The sequence below is a fragment of the Botryllus schlosseri genome, chromosome 2 (assembly GCF_051294905.1).
Source record: "Botryllus schlosseri isolate E-star chromosome 2, Bs_hap1, whole genome shotgun sequence".
Lineage (NCBI taxonomy): Eukaryota > Metazoa > Chordata > Ascidiacea > Stolidobranchia > Styelidae > Botryllus > Botryllus schlosseri.
This window is the reverse complement of record NC_137237.1, coordinates 1,124,549-1,146,747: the sequence shown is the minus strand read 5'-3', so window position 1 is coordinate 1,146,747 and position 22,199 is coordinate 1,124,549. Positions and strand designations below refer to the sequence as shown.

General features: G+C 39.6%; 2 protein-coding genes across 5 annotated transcripts; both read left to right on the top strand.

Moving 5' to 3' along the window:
* The first annotated feature begins 1,252 nt into the window (after window positions 1-1,252).
* On the top strand, window positions 1,253-7,508 carry LOC145432867 (uncharacterized). Of its 4 annotated transcripts, XM_080309685.1 has the most exons (8): window positions 1,253-1,867; window positions 1,949-2,101; window positions 2,321-2,479; window positions 2,539-2,584; window positions 2,645-2,703; window positions 3,106-3,273; window positions 3,372-3,543; window positions 7,270-7,508. In XM_080309685.1, exons 1-8 carry the CDS (start codon window positions 1,772-1,774, stop codon window positions 7,272-7,274), a joined length of 858 nt encoding a protein of 285 aa, XP_080165811.1. In that variant the 5' UTR covers window positions 1,253-1,771; the 3' UTR covers window positions 7,275-7,508. The 4 variants fall into 4 exon arrangements, with proteins under 4 accessions (XP_080165811.1, XP_080165813.1, XP_080165810.1 ...); XM_080309687.1 differs by lacking the exon at window positions 3,106-3,273; XM_080309684.1 differs by having other exon boundaries at window positions 2,539-2,703.
* Window positions 7,509-10,346: 2,838 nt separating this feature from the next.
* LOC145432866 (uncharacterized) lies at window positions 10,347-20,975 on the top strand. Its single transcript, XM_080309683.1, has 6 exons — window positions 10,347-10,811; window positions 12,340-12,528; window positions 13,800-13,970; window positions 14,630-14,743; window positions 18,234-18,404; window positions 19,474-20,975. The coding sequence occupies exons 1-6, from the start codon at window positions 10,739-10,741 to the stop codon at window positions 19,764-19,766; spliced, it is 1,011 nt and encodes a 336-aa protein (XP_080165809.1). The 5' UTR covers window positions 10,347-10,738; the 3' UTR covers window positions 19,767-20,975.
* The last annotated feature ends 1,224 nt before the right edge of the window (window positions 20,976-22,199 follow it).

Below are 22,199 nucleotides of genomic sequence, written 5' to 3'. Positions count from 1 at the left end.
GAAATTCAGTTTTGAAAATTGACCAACGGTTGGACAGGGGGACGAATTGCTGTTGTGGCTGAATTGGCTGAATTGCTGATTCTAGCTAAAACCCACGCTAACATGTCAAGCTATATAAGCGGATGGTTATGGCGGCAGGTCCAAATGCTGAGTAATGAACTGTGAAATAACGATTTACGCCCGTTTCAAGTAGTTATATGAGAATAAGATATAGTGAACATAAAAATTCTGCCTTCAACTTAATACATATAGAGCGAGCTGCCATTACGAGAAACGGCTAAGCACGGCTCGGTTATGATATATATCAGCAGCTGTTTATTTGTAATGCTTCGTTGTGGAAACTGCAATGTTTTATTCGACGAGTATACAAAATTCCGAATCTTTGTGAGGTGCACGTGCGTACGTAGGCCTCCTGCTCGCCAAGCAGCAACGGTAAACTGCGTTTAACTAAGCACAACCAAACATCAATACATAAGTTACTATTTGAAACTATAGGCAGAGTGGTGATCAATATCCTGCTGCGAGGTAGGGACTTCTCTAGTGTATTGATAACCTGATATACACCACGGGAGTTGTTCTTAAAATCACACTACTAATGTCCGTCGCATGTCTGTTTACTATGTTTGGATACTTCATACGCAATGACGAGCGGAGCTAATACTTCTGACGTAATAATGAGTCAGTGGCGTTTGAAAACAGACGTTTGTGCTACCGCTGACCTGGTATATTATCTCATTCTTGTTCACGAATATTCAGTTTATGTCATAGTCCTTGTACAAACAAAAAGTAATCGTTCTTTCACAAAAAAATCGATTAAATATGGGAAGTAGTCGATTACGATTACGATTACTTCGGATTTTTTTCGAATGTAATCGATTGCGATTACGATTACTTCAAAATGCTGTAATCGTCGTAATCGATTACGATTACTAATCGCGATTACCCCATGTCTGATCTGAATATTATACAGATAACATACTTATATTGAACGTGAATTTATAATGATCAGTGACTACGAGTGGAATGTGTGAAGGCGTTTACCACAAATTCAAATCCACGAATTTTATCCAGTAGTATCTTTACGAGGTTTTCATTGAGATCGCATTGACGAAATTCTAACTCATACACGCGACATTGCTGAATAAGACCATTCGCGATATTATGTATATCCAATTCAGTCGTAGTTTGGTGAAAGAGCCCATAAGGAATATTCACTTCATCATGATCATGATCATGGGCTCTTTCACCAAACTACGACTGAATTGGATATACATAATATCGCGAATGGTCTTATTCAGCAATGTCGCGTGTATGAGTTAGAATTTCGTCAATGCGATCTCAATGAAAACCTCGTAAAGATACTACTGGATAAAATTCGTGGATTTGAATTTGTGGTAAACGCCTTCACACATTCCACTCGTAGTCACTGATCATTATAAATTCACGTTCAATATAAGTATGTTATCTGTATAATATTCAGATACGACTTTAAAAAAACTTTCATCGTAATCGCGTTGTTCCCTATTACTAATGTGTTAAGGCGAGAATTGAAGGTAACGTAGCGAACAATGCTCAATTGCTACTTGTATAGGAATCAGTCTCAATAGCCTTATTAGATAGGCTATAGCCAAAGTTGATCAGTGTTAAACTGTTCATAGCTCATTTAGCGTTTTATGCGTTAAGTTTTGCGCTCGTTCAGGTCGAAATAAGAAAACTCAGCGTTACAGCACACGACGACATTGAAAAACTCCTCCCAGTAATATGCGAGTTGATGAAGGAGTGTGGTTCGACGGAGCTCAATCTGGAAGAAAGTGATGGATCCGAAGATTTTCTAATCATTTTGGATCAACTTATCAGGCGGCATCAGGTATTGATGATGGGAAAAGCTAGGCGCTAATCTAGTATAGAACCTCTCGAAGTGAGATTTCCTAATACCTCATTCCTATAGGTGAAATTACGAAACCTCAATCTCAGCTACGGGGAAAACATTAACTTTACGCAACTCGCGACTATTATTTCGAACGATCTAACCTATTTGTCACTTGTGAACTCGCATTTGCAGTCAAAAGATTTCGTTGCTCTACAGCTCAAAAACAGTAAGGTATGCGCGATTATTGCTGGGTTCAGTCGTTAATGATCACATTCTGTATGAGCGATTGTGCGGAGATGGATGGAGAGAGCAAATTCTAGTTTAATCTTAGCACATTTCGCGTATATTATGACGTGAGTGGCTAATCAACATTTTTTCTGTTATCAGTTTGAAATGTTTTATATCTGATCAATGCTGATCGTAAATTGACAGTTTCCTATATTTGTTCAGCTCCAATATCTTGACATCAGCTACAATCAGCTGGATGAAGAGTGTATGACCGCGCTGCCTGCCTTACTTTGTAAAGACAAAGCGGTTACTCTTATCATGAAGGGGTGTGACCTTACACCCGAGGAAATGCGCGCTTTTGAAAGTTTTGCTTCTATCGAGGTACTCACTCGTTTCTATAGTTTTGTGTGTCATTTTGAAATAAATTACTGTATTTGTAGGTCGAAAACCTTGATCTGAGTTATAATACGGATATGGAACCGACAGGTTTGAAAGAAGTTGGATGCTTTGTAAGAAAGCATAACACGAAAAACGTTCGACTTTCAGCTTGCGAATTGGACGAAGACTCACTAATCTCATTAAATAAAGGTCTCGGAATTCATGAGGTGATCATTTGAACAAGATCCGTTATGTTTTCTAACTGAAATAATCAATCACAGTGTCATGCTTATGTGAGTTTTAGTCATATTCAAGCATGACATTTCATCGATCGATAGAACTTTTATCATCAATAAAGTGTTTATGATCACATCTGAAAATAAATACTATCACTGCTTCTAAGCAAGAGGTTTTTTCAATCGTTCATTCATTTTAAAGCTAGTTTAGATGGTTTCTTCAATAACCTTTCGAGCTTCATTATTGTCTTCGGTGTTGCATCAGTTTTGCTATTAGGAGCAGAAATCGCAAAAATTGCTCAACTGTTGATAAATAATATTATGACTAATCTATTACAGGTGCCGAGTCGTTTGTAGTCTCGTAAAATATTTGAACATTACACCATGTTTTAGCTGCATTCGCTGGATTTAAGTAGAAATCCTGGCATTTCATCCTGCTACAAAACACTAACTAAAGTCCTGTGCAATTCCCGTGTGGAAGAATTTAATCTGAGTAATTGCAAGATGCTTTCCATGCAAATCAGGAATCTGAGCGAAGAGACGGGAAAGCGATGCGCTACAGTAAGATCTTTCTGCTCAATAGTAGATCCCGATGTAGCGATGCAGTTCGTTTCTGTATTTTTTAAATTGATCTAAATCGCCTATTATTCAATGAACAGCTAAAGGCAATCGACCTCAGTGATAGCAACAGAACGATAGTCGACGTGGAATACGTGAATTCCATTCAGAGCTTCGTGAGATATAATCCTGAATGCCGCGAAGTCAAACTAGTCTTACCGCGCTTGAGTGGGGAAGATAGGAAGACCTTGAGAAAGCAACTGTACTCACCCGGTAAGGGGATATTTTCCGAATAAATATGTATCTAGAGGGAATTAGGCGTTCGTTTTCCTTCACTTGATAATACTTAGCGTGTTCATTTGCCATATTCCATGCAATATTTGATATAATTTGAGCATAACTCTGCTAGGGTTTGCCTAGTGACAGTACTTACTCAAGTTGTTATGGTTATGGTTTAGAGCAGGTGTGGTCAAACTATAGATTACTAACCTACGGATAGATACGCAAGTCCCGTCGTTACGCTCCGGCAAGCAGTTACACTTATTGCTCAGCAATCTAAAAGCAGCATAATTGGTGGTGTCACAACTTGCGACCTGAGGGGTGAAATTTATTGAAATTGGTCTTAATCGAGAGCTACTGTCGCACTGATTCTGAGAATACAAATTAAAATCTTGTCAGGAAATGGAACCATGTCAAACCATCCCTCAAAGTCTGAAAATCGGCATTGTTCTGAACAATCGCTTGACGAAATTGGCCATTGTTATGTTCATCCTGTTGCGGTGGTGCCATTGTTGGAACAATGCCGATTTTCAGACTTTGAGGGCTGTTTTGAGGTGGTTCCATATCCCGGCACGATTTTAATTTGTATTTTCGGAATCAGTGAGGCAGTAGCTCTCGATTAAGACCAGTTCCATTACATTTCAGCCCTCGGGCCGCAAGCTATACCTCCTCCAATTATGCTGCTTTTGGATTGCTCAGCAACAAGTGTAACTGCTTGCCGGAGCGTAACGACGCGACTTGCGTATCTATCCGTAGGTTAGTCATCTATAGTCCAACTGAGCCCTCGATATCCGATGCATAGAAACCGGATGCAATACAGATGCTATTACAGTTGCCTACTACAACTTAATGAATTATAACGCTAATATTCACTCCGATATTGTGAAACGTCAAGGCTGACAAAACACCTAATATTAGACTACATTTGCGAGCTAATGCGTGGAACAATACTAATACTAATTAGCGAAGGTATTGTTTGGTGGATGCACGTGAGGCGAGTGGGGTAATTTATGACATTTAGACAGCGGTGTCAAAACAAGAATATTTACGTCACTGAATTTAAGGCTGACAAACAACCTGATATTAGATTACATTCGCAAGCTAATGCATCGGAAATAACAGTCGAAGGTATATTCGGAAGCGTATTCGGATCCCTGTTTGAACTGTTATTGATCCCAACAGCTATTGGTACCTATTTTGTGATGCGATTGTTGATATACAATGTTCGTTCCAATTCTCTACTAGTTGCTGACGATTACCCCTGACGAGTGTCAGCCGAAAATATTCGGGTTCATTTCAATATGAATATACTATTCAATTGTATAATTATTTAAGCATAATGTATAGTCATGTAGATTGTAGGTGTACATCAGACTTGTTTATTCACTTCCGTCGACTGACTTTTATAACACATTTTACACAATCAAATACACATGTGCAGTTAATAATATCTCTCAAGCATAAAAATGATGTGGTCGAAATGTACGTTTTATTACAAATTTATCTCTAAACAGAATATTCATCCAACGCTGAACGTTGCGTAATGCCCAATGCGAATATATCCGATAAGATTCCCGCAGGAACAGGATTTGGATTTGAAAATATTAAAGTGTTGTTAACCACAGATTTCAAAATTACAATGAACGTTATCAGAAAATCGTGACTCGAGTCTGACTCCTTACGATGAGATGCTAATGGAATATTTGAGCGATATCGCACTGTGCTAAACGCAATCTCCAAGCGGTTTCGTTATAAAGATGTTGAATTCAATGTAACATTATCGAGTATAGTAGCCACCTATTTTATGCTTACTTCTTGATTTACACCCAAAGCTGTCATACACATTGATCAAGGTTTTTATAATTTGGAAAAGCTAGTTTTAGTTACGGATATTGAAAAATGAGTAATTCTAGTTCTAGTTGTAGATTTCGAAAAAATTCAGTAGTTCTAGAATACTAAATTAGCGTCTTGCGTAGCTTTTGAGTGTAATTTAACCCTTGAGTAGTCTCGAGGATGATTTATGCAAGTCAAAATTGACTTTTTATGAAATGAACGCTATAATGATATCGATTTCACGTGCGTCAAACTAGCAAATCACTCCTACTTCCCATTTTGTTTTGTTTTATGACTCAGCGAAAACGGTTATTGCACAATCTATCTCTAACATGCTGTAATATACATGTTCAGACTTGTCTATTCACTTCCGTCGACTGACTTCTATAACACATTTTACACAATCAAATACACATGTACAGTTAATAATATCTCCCAAGCATAAAAATGATGTGATCGAAATGTACGTTTTATTGCAAATTTATCTCTAAACAGAATATTCATCCAACGCTGAGCGTTGCGTAATGCGCAATGTCTATGCTCTAATTCCAATTCTAATCGAATGTATGAAATCTTTCTATGCTCTAATTTTAATTCTAATCTAATGTCTGGTTTTCCTGGAAATGCTACAGGAGAACTGTATAGTGCGAAACAAGCCAAGCTTGCTGTACAGTAGGGGTGTTAAAAATGACTTCTTATTCTCAAATTCTACTGGCTACTTGATAAAATTGTTAGATTACCGAATTGAAGCCTACACACCAAATTTGGTTCAATTCCAACCAGTAGCCGCATTGCTACAGGAGAAGAAAGTTTTTTATTTATTATTTAAAAATTAGTAAAAAAAATTCGAAATTTTCTGTTCACCCACGAAATTGTAAGGTTGTCTATAGAAACGATGCCCACCAAATTTGACTCAATTCGAACCAGTCGAAAAATTTGGATTTGACTAAATTAGTATTTACGGTGGGCACAATTGTAATAAATGATTAAAGAATCGGTCACCGTAAATACTATTTTATTCAAATCCAAAATTTTGCGACGCCGATAACTCCGCTTCCACTGGTTGGAATTGAGCCAAATCGGTTGAGCATTGTTTCTATAGACAACCTAACAATTTAATGGGGTGAACAGAAAATTTTTAATCTTTTTTTTATTCATTTTCATATAATAAATAAAAAACTTTCTTCTCCTGTAGCAATGCGGCTACTGGTTGGAATCGAATAAAATCTGGTGTGCAGGCTTCAATTAGGTAACCTAACGATGTTATCAAGTAGCCAATAGAATTTGGAAGAAAAAGTCATTTTTGAACACCCCTACTGTACAGTGTACAGACATTTGCTATTCTCATGCTCATAAGATGAACTAAGATTTGATATTAACGGAGTTTGGTTCAACTTTTCGCGATTTGAGTAATTCTAATTCTAATCTAATTTGAAAAAAAAAACTGTTAGCTAGAATTATAATTTTAATCTAATTTCAAACTGTGTAGCTATAATTTTAATTCTACTCTAATTCGAAAAAAAAACTTGTAGTTGTAATCTAATTCCAATCTAATTTGGAAAAAGGGAACGTTTTCTAGTTGTCCAAGTCTGCCTGTTACAGGCGGTTTTCATGAAAACTATCCATAAATTTCCATCTTGTCGATGCCTAATTGCCCACACGTACAGTGATCGTGTGTGAATATGTTTCCTATAGCGGTAAGTTCACCCTATCGGGCCACAGTCTGTGCTGCAATGCCTTAGCAAGTGAAACATCTGATTTTTTGTAAGTACTTTGTGAAAATATATATACTTCGTAACGGCTTGTATTTATGTGGTCTTTCGTTAAGTTATGAATGTTAACATATGTGCCTGTTAATTGGGTTGTGAATATGCATTTTGATTTCAGGATGATGCCACAAGTTCTTGCTGAAAAAAGTGACTCAACCTTCGCCGTACAAGAGTGTTTTGAGAAAACCTGGAGGAGGCGACTTCCCGATATTACATGGGCGATGTTCTTCGAGCAGTATTTTCAGTGAATTTTTTTCTCCGTCGCTGGGATCTCTGTTTTTGTTATTTCACGAAATATGTTTCCATTTTATGTTATTATGGTTCAATTGATATCGAATATATGCAATCAAGACTGTGTATTTGCAATAGTGTGCCATTTGGAAGAAGATACAGGATATCAAGTAGGGTGTATATATTGAAATTGAACCCCTATCAATTCTAATGGGTAGGGTGAAATATCCGATGTACACCGCAAGGAAGGGGGTGAATCTGGTCATATACACCGGCAGGGTTACGTAAGTTCTGTTTTCGTGTACCACCTTTTGGGGTGTGTATAACCACTCTTTTCGCTAAGAGTGTACGACCATGACTATTCAACGCTTCTACTGACGGATCGTAAAGTTTATCTCCAAATTTTACGACAACAGTTTTTCCGGCAAATGATAGTGGGTACTTTTCAGCCATGATCTCAGAGCCATTTTTCACATCACAAAACATCCAGAAAGAGGCAGGCTTAATCAAGGCATAATCGCAGTTTATCTACTAAGCGTATCTAAACCGTTGAAAATCTATTCCCTAATGACAACTGTGCGATACTCAACAATAACAAAACGCAGCTGTTCGAACTTAGTGGATCCCATACAGCATTGCTAGCTCTAAATACTCCATTGAAAAATCTATTCCCCAATGAGTTAGATAACAGTGCGTTACTCGTAGCGATTCAATCGTATACTCTATAATATCAAAAACGTAAATGACTCGGTGGATATCACTGCTATCTCTAAATACTAGTTGCATAGCTGAGGCTAAATGCCGTAAATGACTACTGGGTTGGCCGAGTGGTTAAGGCGTTGGGCTTAAGTTCCAATGAGCAAGTGTTCACGTGGGACGTGCAAACCTATACCAGTTCATCGGGTCAAATCGATCCATTATGACGTATATATCATTAGCAGTAATCTTGGACATATTCAATCTATAGCGTACAGCGAATAATCATGTAATAAATATTACACGTTATATATATTGTCTTGCACTTGGTTCAACTGCAATAACAAATAAGGCGATCAACTTACGTTTTTCACGTGCGAACCTATACCAGTTTATCGGGTCAATCCGATTCATTATGACGTATATATCATTAGCAGTAATCTCAGACATATTCGATCTACAGCGTACAGCGAATAATCATGTAATAAATATTACACGTTATATATTGCCTTGCACTTGGTTCAACTACAATAACAAATAAGGCGATCAACTTACGCAATAATGACGTAATCATATCTCAGCGTTACTGGAACCAAGCAAAGCCGCTCTCGTAATAACTAAGGTCATCAACTACGCAATCATAATGACGTAATCATTACTGGACATGCTTCAACTGCAATACGCAATCATAATGAAGGTAATCAACTTACGCAATAATGATGTAATAATATCTCAGCGTTACTGAACTGGAACTATGCTATCTCTCACACAACCAAAACCTCTCTCGTATTGGAAACACGCACATAATGTTCTGCGTTCTGATTGGCTAAGAGATGTCACGTGATTAAATACTCTAAGCCCATTGGTCCGCATGGCGATACTCTGTCTATTACTACTTGGCACATTTTCGGTCACACAGCTACTTCATTGCACTTTGATACAATGCTGTGGATTGACCAAGACTTCAGAGATATTTCATTTCTACTAACGTGCGTAGCTTTGTACTGTATTTTCCGTATGCTGTGATTGACCTATCGAAATTTACAGCATTCCAAATTGAAAAATAGTATCGAAACTATAATTCTCGTTGATTAATTAATTCTTAGTGACAAGGAGCGTATAATTTCAGTACTCGGAGAAAACAACTATCAATACCGTACTCGAATCATTAGAATTAATACTCAGTTCAGATGCAAGTATTTGAATCATTGTTTCCGGTCCTATAGTACAAACGTGCGACGCGTGGTTTCACCCATCCAGCCTTAATTATCTTGCCCGTTTATAGTAAACGTTCCACTCCCCTTGTTTCTATATAGTCTACTAGTTGAACGGGATAAGGTTGTAAAGTCACGTGAGATTCTATTCCATTCAATTGATTGCTAACAATTTCATCATTTCAATACACCACAAGACTGCGATGCAATGAAAGATAGGAAGGTGTCGAAACGACTTGGAGTAGTCTTCGAAATCAGACACATGGCCTTGGCGATATAAAAAACGAAGGCATGCACGGTTGCACACTGAATGAAAAGTAAAATAAGATAATATAGAAGGACACGTGAAAAAGTGGCATGTGCTGAAAGGCGAGATCGTATTGCCAGGTCGTGGTCCGGTAAACTGTAGAGGGCTGACTAGTATTGATTCAGTAAAAATTGTTTGTAGATACCAAGCAAAAGAAGACGATTTTGAAATTTTATTGAAGAAGTGAGTTAGAACATTATTTGTTATTTGCTGTACTAAGTACAGCAATGCCGACTCAAGGTACACAAGAAAACGAACCGCAAAAAGCAAGAGTTCGCTGAAGTGGAGAGTTGGAGACATTGTAAATATCAATCGATTTCATTACAGTGTCCGAACATTAAACGACATGTTGTTGGCAGAAGAGCAGAATCAGCTTTGTCCATAATTATACTTGAAACGCACGCTCAAATGCAGATTCTGATTTCATTTTATATATATTTTTTATTTATTACTCCGAGCAACAATAGTATTACTTTTTGAAATGAGGGTATTTGAAGTTGATAATGTTCCCATCAGATGAAATGATATGAAGAAGGTTGAGAATATAACTGCTGATCAAACCTATTTTCTCTGTCCTAACTAGCGACCACACGTACGGAATTCGTAGTATCTCGTAATCGTAATAAGTTAATCTAAAATGGAACAACGTGACGCAACAAACCAACCAGGTGACGAAGAATCACGCAAAACCACAATTATAATATAATAATCTAGGCCTTGTAGCCTATTAGGTATCCAATTCTTCATTTTGCACGATTCTGTTATCTGTAATCTGTCGTCTTCATATGCATTGTATTGTAATAACAATTTGACTCTACTGAAGATTAGGAGTTTAATTCATTCTCGCCAACTATCTTTGGGCGAAGGTTGCTCGCCGTGTGTATGTTTACCAGTCGGATAGCAGGAGTCAGATATTTAGTTAAGGAAGGCATGAACACCTTATAATGGGGTCGTGACGTCGACCATTATTCATGATGTGGGATAATGTTTCACGCTTCTCGGCGAGGAATTTCAATTCTCTATCGGTATACCGTTTTATGTTTTGATTTCGAGATGAATCTTTTGTCTCGTGGCCGTATAGAACAGGACATTTGATATTTTCTTTTATTATAATCCTACATACGATATATTAGACGGCGATGAATTGCTATATTCTGATCTTGTCAATCTGTTATGAAGCAGGTCGGATTTTCGCATCCTCGGATTGTCAACGTGAGCACTTTTTTCTTATGTATTTCTCATAAAAGTTATCGTTTGACGCTGACAGACTCATGATGCAACTGTCAGCATCAAGCCGCCAACATCTATATGTAGACCTGAAATTGGTATCTCCAGGACCAGTCACTCAGTCGTATTATTGAAATTTTCATGAGATAATAACACCACAAAATTGCCATATAATGAAAGATAGGGAGTGGCGAAACGACTTGGCCTGTACGCTGGATAAGAAGTCATATTAGTACATAAAAAGGCAGGCGACCAGAATAAGGTGGCATATGTCGGAAGGCAAGTTGGATATGTCAGATATTGGCCCGGAAATCTCGAGCGCTGACTAGTTTTCATTCAGTAGAAACAGTTTGTATCTGGACTTGAATGTGGACTGGACGGACATGCACCACCTGTCGAAATACTGTTCTATATGTCGTGGCCCGGCATAGGCGTATTCTTGATAGAGCATTGTGTTTCCACACATGATAGTTGGACAGGACAGGCTCGCGTGGGTTGTACTATTAATGAGCTTTTGATTTCCGAGGTAAAAAAGTCATTGAATTTTTCGAGGCCGTGACCGAAATGGAACGAATACATAAATTTGGCAATTTCTAGTTTCCTCTTTTATGTCTGAATAGTATATTCATATTGGAATGAACCCGAATATTTTCGGCTGACACTAGTCAGGGGTCATCGTCAGCAATGAGTAGAGATTTGGAAAGAACATTGTATATCGACAATCGTATCACAAAATATTTGGTCACCAGCATGAAATTTCGAATGAGAGAGCGTTCAATGTACTAATCCCAGGTGGTACACGAACTCTTCTTGACAGAGTTTCGGTTGGTGTATTTTGATAAAAGTCGACCCCAAGGCACACAAATGGAAGTGTGAATGGCCCCTCTCCTCGCGAAATCTGTCGTCTCGATAATTATTCGCACAAATCGGATTATCCAACAGATGTTTGCCGATTGCAGAATTAATAGTCTTTGATCCCTCAGCATCAAGCTTGAGTGGATGAGTTAAGGGTGAGCTTTTCACCGAGCGTGCACGTGCATTACGAGACGACAGATTTCGCGTTATTGGGAGGGGCCGTTCACACTTCCATTTGTGTGCCTTGTAGTCGACTGTTATCAAAATACACCAACCCAAACTCTGTCAACAGGAGTTCGTGTACCACCTGGGATTAGTACATTGAACGCTCTCTCATTCGAAATTTCATGCTGGTGACCAAATATTTTGTGATACGATTGTCGATATACAATGTTCTTTCCAAGTCTCTACTAATTGCTGCCGATTACCCCTGACGAGTGTCAGCCGAAAATATTCGGGTTCATTTCAATATGAGTAAACTATTCAATTATATATTGAAGTTCTGTACCTCCAAGAAGCTCGTCTATTATGTTTAGGAACTGCGGTTAGTCGCTATTCAACTCAAATTATCAAAATTGATAGTCGCTACGGATTCGAAACTCGAATCGTTATTCCCACCCTATGAATAATGTACATAACTCCTGTGTTCTGTTTGCAGCTGGTGAATCGACTGACGCTTCGCAATGCCGGCACGTGGTTTACAGCAGTTTGAAGACCAAGACTGGCGCCCAAGAATGCTGTAGCGGACCAGTGACTGCTCTGGCGCCGAAAAAAGACTGGGTGAAAGACTTCGAGGGGTTGGCGCGATATTACAACAAAGTGGCCTACATGACTTCATTCACAACGAGTGAGTTTAATGAGTTTCATTCGTAATATCAAAAGGAAGCCTGCAATTAGGGCGCTGTGGTCACTGGGCACTATGGATAGAGTATTCGTGATCACGTGATAAACCCACAGCAGTGTCAGGTGTCACAAAGGTCAATGAAATAAGTATAGTTGAAGAAACACCGAATTGTCTTTATTGGGATGTGGAACTTGCAATATATGCTTTGTGATCGCATATAAAAAGTACATATCTGAACTTTTCACTTTTTTCATATTGTTGTGACAATGAGTGATACTCGACTCGACTCAAAGTCTAACACCCGATTCAGAATCAAATCAATCAAAGCGCTCAATTTTTTCAAGCCTTACCTGAAATAAAGATAGACATTAGTCCGTAACAAACTTGGACAACTAGATAATTCCAGCTCTGGAAGCAGCCAGTCCAAAATAGGATATGAATCCACCAGGTATCGCTGCCATTACTGCCATAGGTAGTACCATAGGCGGCAGTATAGAGCACGAATGCCACACTTACACGCCTCAAAAGCTTCAGCAACGACCTTCAAATAGGCGCTCAAACAAATTCTCAATAGCACTATTCTTTATAGCGACCCGACCACCTGGAATGGAGGGTCATGTCATGTCATGTCAATATTTGAATACGGTGATGCGATGGTATTTCATCGGACAAAGACATTGTATTTTACCCCGGCCGCGTCCGCGTGTCCTGAATCTGAATTCCTAACTATCATAATCGTAACCATTGGCTTTATTATTTTTATACGGCGAAGACACACAGTGTACAATGCGATACACGCGACCCAATGCAATATAATGAATAGGGTGCTGTCCAAACGACAGTTTGGTCTCTCGATGTAGCATTCCCCACCCGATGTATAACAGTGGAACTAGTCTACTTGTATTTCTTTTTAGACGTTTTTTATTCCATTAATTTCATTTCGTAAAGACGCAAGATCAGGCCAGATAAACCTCGGACGTTTGACAGCAGTTCTTTTAATCGCACACACACATCTTGGCCTACAGCATGTAAATAAGAGGCATGCACGGCTGCACGCACATTCCACACTGGATTTAAGAAAGGATGACATAAAAGGAAGCGACGGAAATGAATGCGGCATGTATCAGTAGGCGAGGTAGACATGTTAGAATGTGGTCCGGTAATACTGAAGGTAGACTATACACTGGCATGCGCGTCGATCTTTTCTTACGTGCGCGCTTAGTGTATAGGTATACAACAAATCGTTCATTTCATTTACACTCTTTAATTTTTAGTATCGGGTCAGCTGTACATAGATGAGGACATTATCAACGAAAATATCCAATGGAGAAACGGCACCCGTCCTACAGGCGACGTCTCGTGCATAGCCATTGAACCGAATTCTACTGGTGTAATCTATTATCCAGTCGACTGCACGACGGCACTCCCGTTTTTCTGCATTTCAGGTAAGCTTCGTGAGACATGCAATGATTGGTGAAGTGATCGGTTATTGGCACTTTATAGATTACTCACCTACGGACAGAAATAAACAACTGGAAAATTTTGAACTTTTCCCAATTATTTTATAGAATTAGAATGATACATACACGCAGCCTCTCGACTTTTTATATTAGAGATACAGCTCTCTTTTAGGACGATTTGTCCTCTTTTTTCAATAAAAGTAAAATGGCCTCCGAGAACGCCGAAATATCTTTTTTCTCAAGCCGTCCTCTTTTTTGCCTTTAGTTTTAGGCGATTACGCAGCGAAGGCTGTAAAAGGTCAACCCGACACAAAACACGTGAAAACGGGGGGTTTCATGCGTTGCCTCGACGGTTGACTAAAAAGAGGTCGACTCACATAGGGTCACGATTATCTGCAAAAATTCCCCGTTTTATGTTGATTATTGAATCTTGAAAAAGGTGTCATCTTTTCGGATCTGATATATGGTGACTCGTCTCGATGTTATACAGACTGGAAAAGGGACGTGTGACAAGCGATTTACAGGGCAAGCAATAGACGCGTTTCTGGTGCACAATGCCGTGGCAACTAAGCACTATTCATCACATTAATCCAGCGTGTTTGCGCTTATAGTCCACCATACTCTTCTCCTTTTACGTTTTCCAGTCATAGAACAGTCTTGCGACAGTTGCAACGCAGACGAGGAATGCTTCCCGATATTCTCGACGTGGTGCAGCATCGATTGCCGCCCAATCCCAACTTCGGCTCCATTTACTTCAGGTAAGTACAGAGTCGGACAATTTGAAAATTTCCAGCTTTGCAGAATTGTAGCTACACATTTTTTCTATATTAGTATTTGAATTACGGAATTCCCAAATACTTTGGAATTGAATTCAATTTCGAGTTATAAAGAAATACAACAAAAATCAAGTACAGTTCATATCAAATCATAGCTCGTTCTCATAATCACGAGAATCACTAATGTCCGTGAACCAATGTTGGCTCGTTTCGCTCGAAACACTTCTCCTGTCACATTTTCAGGAAGACCGTAAATTAGATAAAAATTTAAATGAGTATAGAAACATTTCGGAAATTAAATTAAAATTAAATGACTGGCATTCAGAAGTCCATGGTCAAAGAAGTCATCGTCGGCACTGGAGTAGAATTAGAAGTAGCGATTTAACCCTTACGAGGTGGGTGTATCATATGTGATATGGCATGTCTCCGACACCGGTTTCTCCATGTTGACACGCCCTAGACATCGAGAACTACGTTTTTTGAAAAGCTGAGACTTTTTCGATGCATTTGGTACCTTACTCAAAAATTTTGGTTTGCAAAAATAGTATAAAAATAATTTTAAAAGGGAAAAAATGGTTATCACCTAAAATTTCCAGATATTTTCCAAGTGGAAAATATTGTCGGAAAATCTGCCAGAACATCAGAAGTCGACATGTACGGTATTCTGTGTAAATATTCATCGTTTCAAACATCAAAACGTGTTCTGGAGAGTTTTCTGAGGAGGATTTGTTAATTTTGACCACGTTTCAGTGAATTTCAAGATCTAGGCCAAGTTCAAGTGCAAATTCAGACTGCATATGAGTCATAAACTGGTTTACTATGCCTGCAAATGGTTGTAAATGAAAAAAAGAAAGCAAATTGCGTTGTTTTATGCCATAAACCGGACGGCAGGGGCTGATTGAGTCTTGATCATGAACTTGACGTTGATGATCACTCATTGACCACGCCCATTTGTAAATTTTATATGTATTTTCCATTTTTCGATATCTGACGAGCCACGCGGTTTACAACCATGGTTGACGGCTTGTTGGAAACCAGGCAACAGTGGCTACGCACTGAAGCATCATATTTCTCTCTCTGACGCCCTCCTGAGGGTCAGCCTTGAAAATTGAGAGAGAGAGACATGTCATTGGGTGTCCATACTCCGCCCACTTTCAAACAGAAACGACCTAGATTCAAGTATTGGTAGGGTCACGGTGGGAATTTGAAAAGTGAAGGTCAATTCTGCAAAATATGGCTCCACCTCGTAAGGGTTAAAAGTAAGTAAAAATGTCGGACATTGTAGGTATATTGTAGGCCAGGGGTGGGCAACATACGGCCCGCGGGCCGGATCCGGCCCGCGAAGGGATTTTGTCCGGCCCGCGGACAGTTTTTCGTCTTACATGATAATGTGGCCCGCCGGCCCCAGTCTTCCGAGATTCCCCACTACTTGCTCACATCCATTTTAGTGATTGTATGTTTTTATACACATGTATGCACAGCGAGCGAGGGTGGAGCTTACGCGTAAGTTCGTCGAAGCGAGAAGACTTGCATTATTGGCATTTACGATGTATTGAACCCTAATGTCATTTGTGGTAATAATGGTGTTTGTCGACGACAATGGTCATTTACACCAGGCCGATATTTCTTATTTTTGATTCCGTAACCGTCGACTTGTAGCACGGCGCACACGTATAGGCTTTTGTAAGACACCGATTATGCCAGGTGTCGCCAACTGAAAACGGGTCGCAGGCCAATTTCAAGTTTCGAGGCCGCGGCCCGCATGAATTCAATATCGAGATAGACAGGCCGCACAGTTTAATAACCACGCTATCTCGTCACCTACTTAATCCTAATGCATTGATATCTTGGTAAATTTGGGGTACCGGGCTTATTGAACGCCTGGAAATCTTGATGAAGGATTGCATCGTGTGTTGATTGATCAGAGAGAAGCAGACATGGTGGTACCTGTATGACAGGGGTGGTACCTGTTTGACAAGGGTGGCCAACCTGCGGCCGTAGAAGCAAATTTGTGCGGCCGTGGACACGTAATTCAATTAGTAGGTGTTAGCGGCCGTCGACGTGGAATTTGAATTTACGAATTGTCTCCCGATTTTTTGAAAGATTTTAATTATTCATGAAAGTTTCTTCGCGCAGCGCGCGATTCAATGCGACTTTATTTTTCGATTTTAATATAGTTGCGCACTTTGCAATCAGAGCCCCACAGTACAGTTGCGAACAGATGCGCCACATATAGAAATACCAACTCGGAATCGTGTTCTCCTCACTAAACCGACAATCCTGACGGGAGGTCAAGACATGCAAAGAGCAGCATGCAACAAAGTGACTAATACTAATTGGCCTGTCCTGACCGACCCTCCACCAACTCTACCGGAGAATCTGATCACATGGGGTGAGAAATAATATGTAGAACTACTAATTTTCATGACGAAATTCATGAATGAATCTGAAAAAATTTTCGCGCTTGGCGCGACTATGAACAGCCTACATTAGATTAGTACGGAGTTCGCCGGAAATGGACATAGACACTTTAACATGAGTATTTGGCGTCCTGCTAGTTCATTACGACTATTCCCTGTAATGCGGCCGTAGGCTACATGAGTAGTCGAAATGCGGCCGTGACTGGCAAAAAGATTGCTCACCCCTGCTGTATGAGAGTGCTGTTCTCAAATCAACATTGTCTTCGTCATTATTGGCGAGAAATGGCTTTGAAGTTGCATTGCTGTCGTTAAAATACATTCATTAAATACGATTTCTTCCTTGTATACGTGGATAAATGGGCGAATAATGTATCGATTCAGCAATCCGGCCCGCCACGTAATTAATTTTCCTATATCCGGCCCGCCGACTCGGAGAAGTTGCCCGCCCCTGTTGTAGGCTAACTTTCGTCTAAAAAGTAGAAGTAGTAGTTAGAAACCATAACAACTTTTGCAAGTAGTGCAAGTAAACAAAGTCATTCTCACTTTTATAGTTTTGAATCGAGTCAAGTCAAGTCATTTTCAATTCACCACCGAGTCAAATCCTAGTCCAAGTCAGTAGAGTCCAAGTAGAGGGTCGAGTCCGAGTCATAGTGTCGTTATTTTCCTCAGTGCTGTTAACTGTTTCTGGCCCCACATTTCCCAAGTATCAGGACTGATAGATGAAATACAAATCATGTGGTGACTTTCCTATTCTTCGAAGTCCCAATGAAATTTCTGTCTTGGCCGTCCTAGTCTCAAGTCATATGACTTGGTACGAGTCATGGACAATGGCTAGAGTACAAGTCGAGTCGACGCAAAAATTTACGCGAGTCGAGTCATTTTACACATTTGAATAAACGACTAGAGTCAAGCCGAGTCACCAAATAATCTCGACTCGAGTCATTGCAACCCTGGTAAATTTTACTTCCACTTGAGTACCCACGGTGGCTACTTTGAGCACATCTGCTAACTCCAGTTTGACAACTAGCCGTCCATGAGTTCTTCTATTCCAGTGACGCGAACTCAGAGCACGACTGATTTAGCAACCACGCACGAAGCGTCGACGGCTGCCACAGATGTGGCGACAGTCACACTGTCAACCGCCGAGTTCGTAATCTCAACAACGGGCGAACCCACAATCACGTCACCGGCAATAGATTTAGATACAACAACAAAACCGCCGGGTGAGCATCAGAACTACAACGTTTCAAATGTATAGCGAGAGAATCTGGAGTTGTCGAAAAGTTGCCAGATATTTATGGTTGCATTTAAATATCTTCTTGGAGGTACAAAGCTATTCTTGTTTGTGGTATTCATGGTGTTTGTCGACTACTATGGTCATTGGTCATTGCACCAGGTCAATTTTCTTCGTTTCTATTCCGTAGCTGCCGATTTGTAGCACGGCCCAATTTTAGGCTTTTATATGACACCGCTTACACGGATGAGATGGCGAGGAGCCTAGATAAACCTCCAACACTTAGGTAGGAATTCTGGAGTCGTCCTGGGTCGGACTCGAACCCGCAACCCATTAGTGTTGCAGCTGTGGATTTCACCACTATAATCTCGCCCCGAGGTACAGAGCTACGACATACAGTGGAATAATATATTCATGTTGAAATCAACCCGAATATTTTCGGCTGGCACTCGCCACGCGTTATCGTCAGCAACTAGGAGAGATTGCACAGGACATTTTACACTGTGTCACGATTGTTGATATTCAATGTTCTTTCCGATTCTTTACTAGTTACTGACGATTGCCCCTGACGAGTGTCAGCCGAAAATATTCGGGTTTATTTCAATACGAATATATCATTAAGTTATACATTGTAGCTCTGACAACTATAACTAATGATTTCTAGTTCTAGTTGCGCATTTAAACAATAGTTGCTTAACAACTATAGAAAACATGTGTCGTTGTTTGGCATGAATCGCAATACCAGTGTTCTGCTGTGTGATGTTAATGCAGCCATTCATGGCTCAGAGTCATCACTATTAGCCTACAGTGGCGCAGTCAGGGGTGGGTTTTACCGGTGTCGTGTTTTACTGTGCTTTCGAATTTCAAGGTCGTCAGTTCTAGATGTAGTGGCGAGTCTTAAGAAATGAGTAGCTCAAGTCCTAGTTCAGGGTTTCAAAAATCCAGTAGTTTCTACAAGCTTGTACTAGTCCAGCTGAACTGGTTTACAGTGTACATTATCGCTGTCTTCACAAACAATTTTTGATTCAAACACAATCTTGATTTTTGATCTCTTTTAGAACCTCCTTGGGGTGCGATTTTTGGTGGAATTGGTGGATTCATCGTCATCCTGGTCATAATAGGCCTATCTATTCGGTGGCGTAAGTATCGACGCAACAAGGAAAGAAAATCGGCTGAAACAAACGCTACTTCGAATTCACTTGTGGAAAGCTGGGATGAGTCCGAAGGCTGCAGCTTACCCATTAACGTTATCTGCCGCGGAGAAAACACGACTTCGAGAAGAAGATTGTCGATTCTAAATACTCCCCCCCAAAACCCCGCTATCCATAGGGACCAGGACCCAAAATATTGATCTTAATGGTAGTTGCTCTGTACGCATTGAGCAGTGGTACCAAAGTGGGCGATATTGCCCCATGGGTAGATATTGGAGGAGGGGGGAATCAGTCAATCTCAATTTCGTATCAACAGTTGTTGAAGCGAATTCAAAAAATTATTCTTTTCCCTTTACCAATATAAAGAATAGAAAAACATTTGGGTTTTTCTGCGTCCCAAACTGTCGAAATAAAAGCAATATACTAACAAAACTGCTTGAGTTAGTGAATCAAGTAGAATTGAATTCATATTGAAATCACCCCGAAAATTTTCGACTGATACTCGTCAGGGGTAATCGTCAGCAACTGGTAAGGAATTGGACAGAACATTGTATATCAACAATCCTTTCACAAAATATGACGTCACCAGTATGAAATTTCGAATAAGAGGGAGTTCAATTCACTCTTTTTAGATGGTACACGAACTCCTTCTGGTGACACAGCCTTGGCTGGTGTATTCGTAATCAAGCATGGCCATAAATCAAGTAGATAAAATCTAATATACTGCTACGGAGAGGTGGATGTACTTCTTTACTGATGACCTCTAGCTTGGCTTATGAGGCGATAAAGATATGTTGAGATTTTATAAGGGGGCCATGAGTCAAAACCGTTTGCGAACCGCTGATCTATAGAGGCCACTCCCATTGACTGCAGTGTAGAGCCGTGCTCGCAATATGCAACATCATAGCTTGAGATTAACGAATTATTGCTCTCTGTGCTCTCTATGGTGTGTCCAAACCGTGCGTCGTCAGGAATATTGTAATTCTCAAGTTTCAACACTTTCGAGTCAATATGTCAGCACCTGTAATATGATACTTCCCTGATAAATTCATTGGGTTCTAGAATAAGTTGTATCATCCAGATGTTACCAAATTACTATGCTTTCAAATGGCTATTTGCAGTAGGACGAAAAGCTATGTCTACATATATCCAAAAGTTGAACTGTTTGGCGTATTTATAACGTCCCTGTTCGTGCTAATTGAAGTAAACTCAGATAATTTGCACAACTGATGTAATATTTTCAATATCCAATACCACTAAACGCCATTCGTGAATGTGAGCGTATATCCAGAATGTAAAATACTTTAGGTCCAATATTGACTTTCATTCAATGATTAGGCCTACCACAGCATTGCAACCCTCAATCCACAGTGAATGCGTGTGGCTCAGTGGCAAAGTAAACTTCGTCTAGTGAGCCTATGTCAATTTTCTAATACATCATTTTATTACCCATTAGGGCTATACTACTGCCTGAAATATATCGGGTTTAATTGCTTTACATTTTCTTCGCTGGATTACTATAACATTTATCTCTCTTTGGTCGTCAGTTTTACGTTATTTTTCATTCAGTTTAGAGTAGGCTACATGCCTTTACTTTCATGTTCGCAAGACCCGAATAGTTTTAGAGATAATCGTCCGCAATACGATTGTTGATATACAATGTTCATTCCAATTCTATAATATAGTCGATGACGATACCCCTGACGAGAGTCAGTCGGAAATATTCGGGCTTATATTTCAATATGAATATATTATTCAATTGTGTATTGAAGTTCTGTACCTCTAAGAAACTCTTCAACTACGACAAGTCGTTATCTATCTTTTAATTTTATAGCAATCTTGAGTGTTTTGAAATGATGAAATTAATAATATACCGAATAGATTTGAAATTGCTACGTTATTGATCTTTGTTTGACGTTCGACTTTTCCGTATGGGTTGACCCAGCGCGAATATTGTTCAGCTGACTCGTCGGTGGCCGCACAGTATAGGGTTGTTCAAAAATAACTTTTTTCCGGATTCCCGCCAATCACTGATTAAATTGTCAGGTTACCCTAAAAACGCTGCACACCAAATTTGGTTCAATTCTAACAATTATAAGCTAAGATTTGATAATTGGTGGATAATCAGAGAATTATCAATGAAATACTCAAATATATCCGCATCTACTTATGCAATTGAGTCAAATTTGTTTTGCATCGTTTTTGAAGACAACTCAACAATTCAACAATTTGGTGTGCAGCGTTTTTAGGGTAACCTGAAAATTTAGTCAGAGAATGGCTAGAATTCGGAAAAAAGTTATTTTTGAACAACCCTACCGCACAGTTGAACCCTTATCAGCAGATTGCGAGGTCAGTACTAAACGAAGGCTGCGATATATGTAAAATGACCTATATTTGGAAAAGAATACATATCACTCACACATGGCTGCAGTATTGCATATCAGTGCTGTTTCGTACAGGCTAGTACTCGATGGTCAGTTTAGGCCCGTGGCTCTTAACTCTTACTAACCTGCATGGTGAACCCTACGCTAATCTTGAAGCCTTCAGTAAACCCAAACAAAAATCCTCCACATTACATATCTTACTACACATCCAATATAGATGACTTTTGCACAAAATGACCTACGCATCAG

Excerpts from the sequence above, each read along its gene's own strand:
- LOC145432867 (XM_080309684.1), top strand. The coding sequence starts at position 1,772 with ATGAAGGAGTGTGGTTCGACGGAGCTCAATCTGGAAGAAAGTGATGGA. Across the intron at positions 1,868-1,948 it reads AACTTATCAGGCGGCATCAG|GTGAAATTACGAAACCTCAA; the intron begins GTATTGATGATG and ends TCATTCCTATAG. Across the intron at positions 2,480-2,538 it reads AAAGTTTTGCTTCTATCGAG|GTCGAAAACCTTGATCTGAG; the intron begins GTACTCACTCGT and ends CTGTATTTGTAG.
- LOC145432866 (XM_080309683.1), top strand. The coding sequence starts at position 10,739 with ATGAATTGCTATATTCTGATCTTGTCAATCTGTTATGAAGCAGGTCGG. Across the intron at positions 14,744-18,233 it reads TTCGGCTCCATTTACTTCAG|TGACGCGAACTCAGAGCACG; the intron begins GTAAGTACAGAG and ends CTTCTATTCCAG. Across the intron at positions 18,405-19,473 it reads TACAACAACAAAACCGCCGG|AACCTCCTTGGGGTGCGATT; the intron begins GTGAGCATCAGA and ends GATCTCTTTTAG.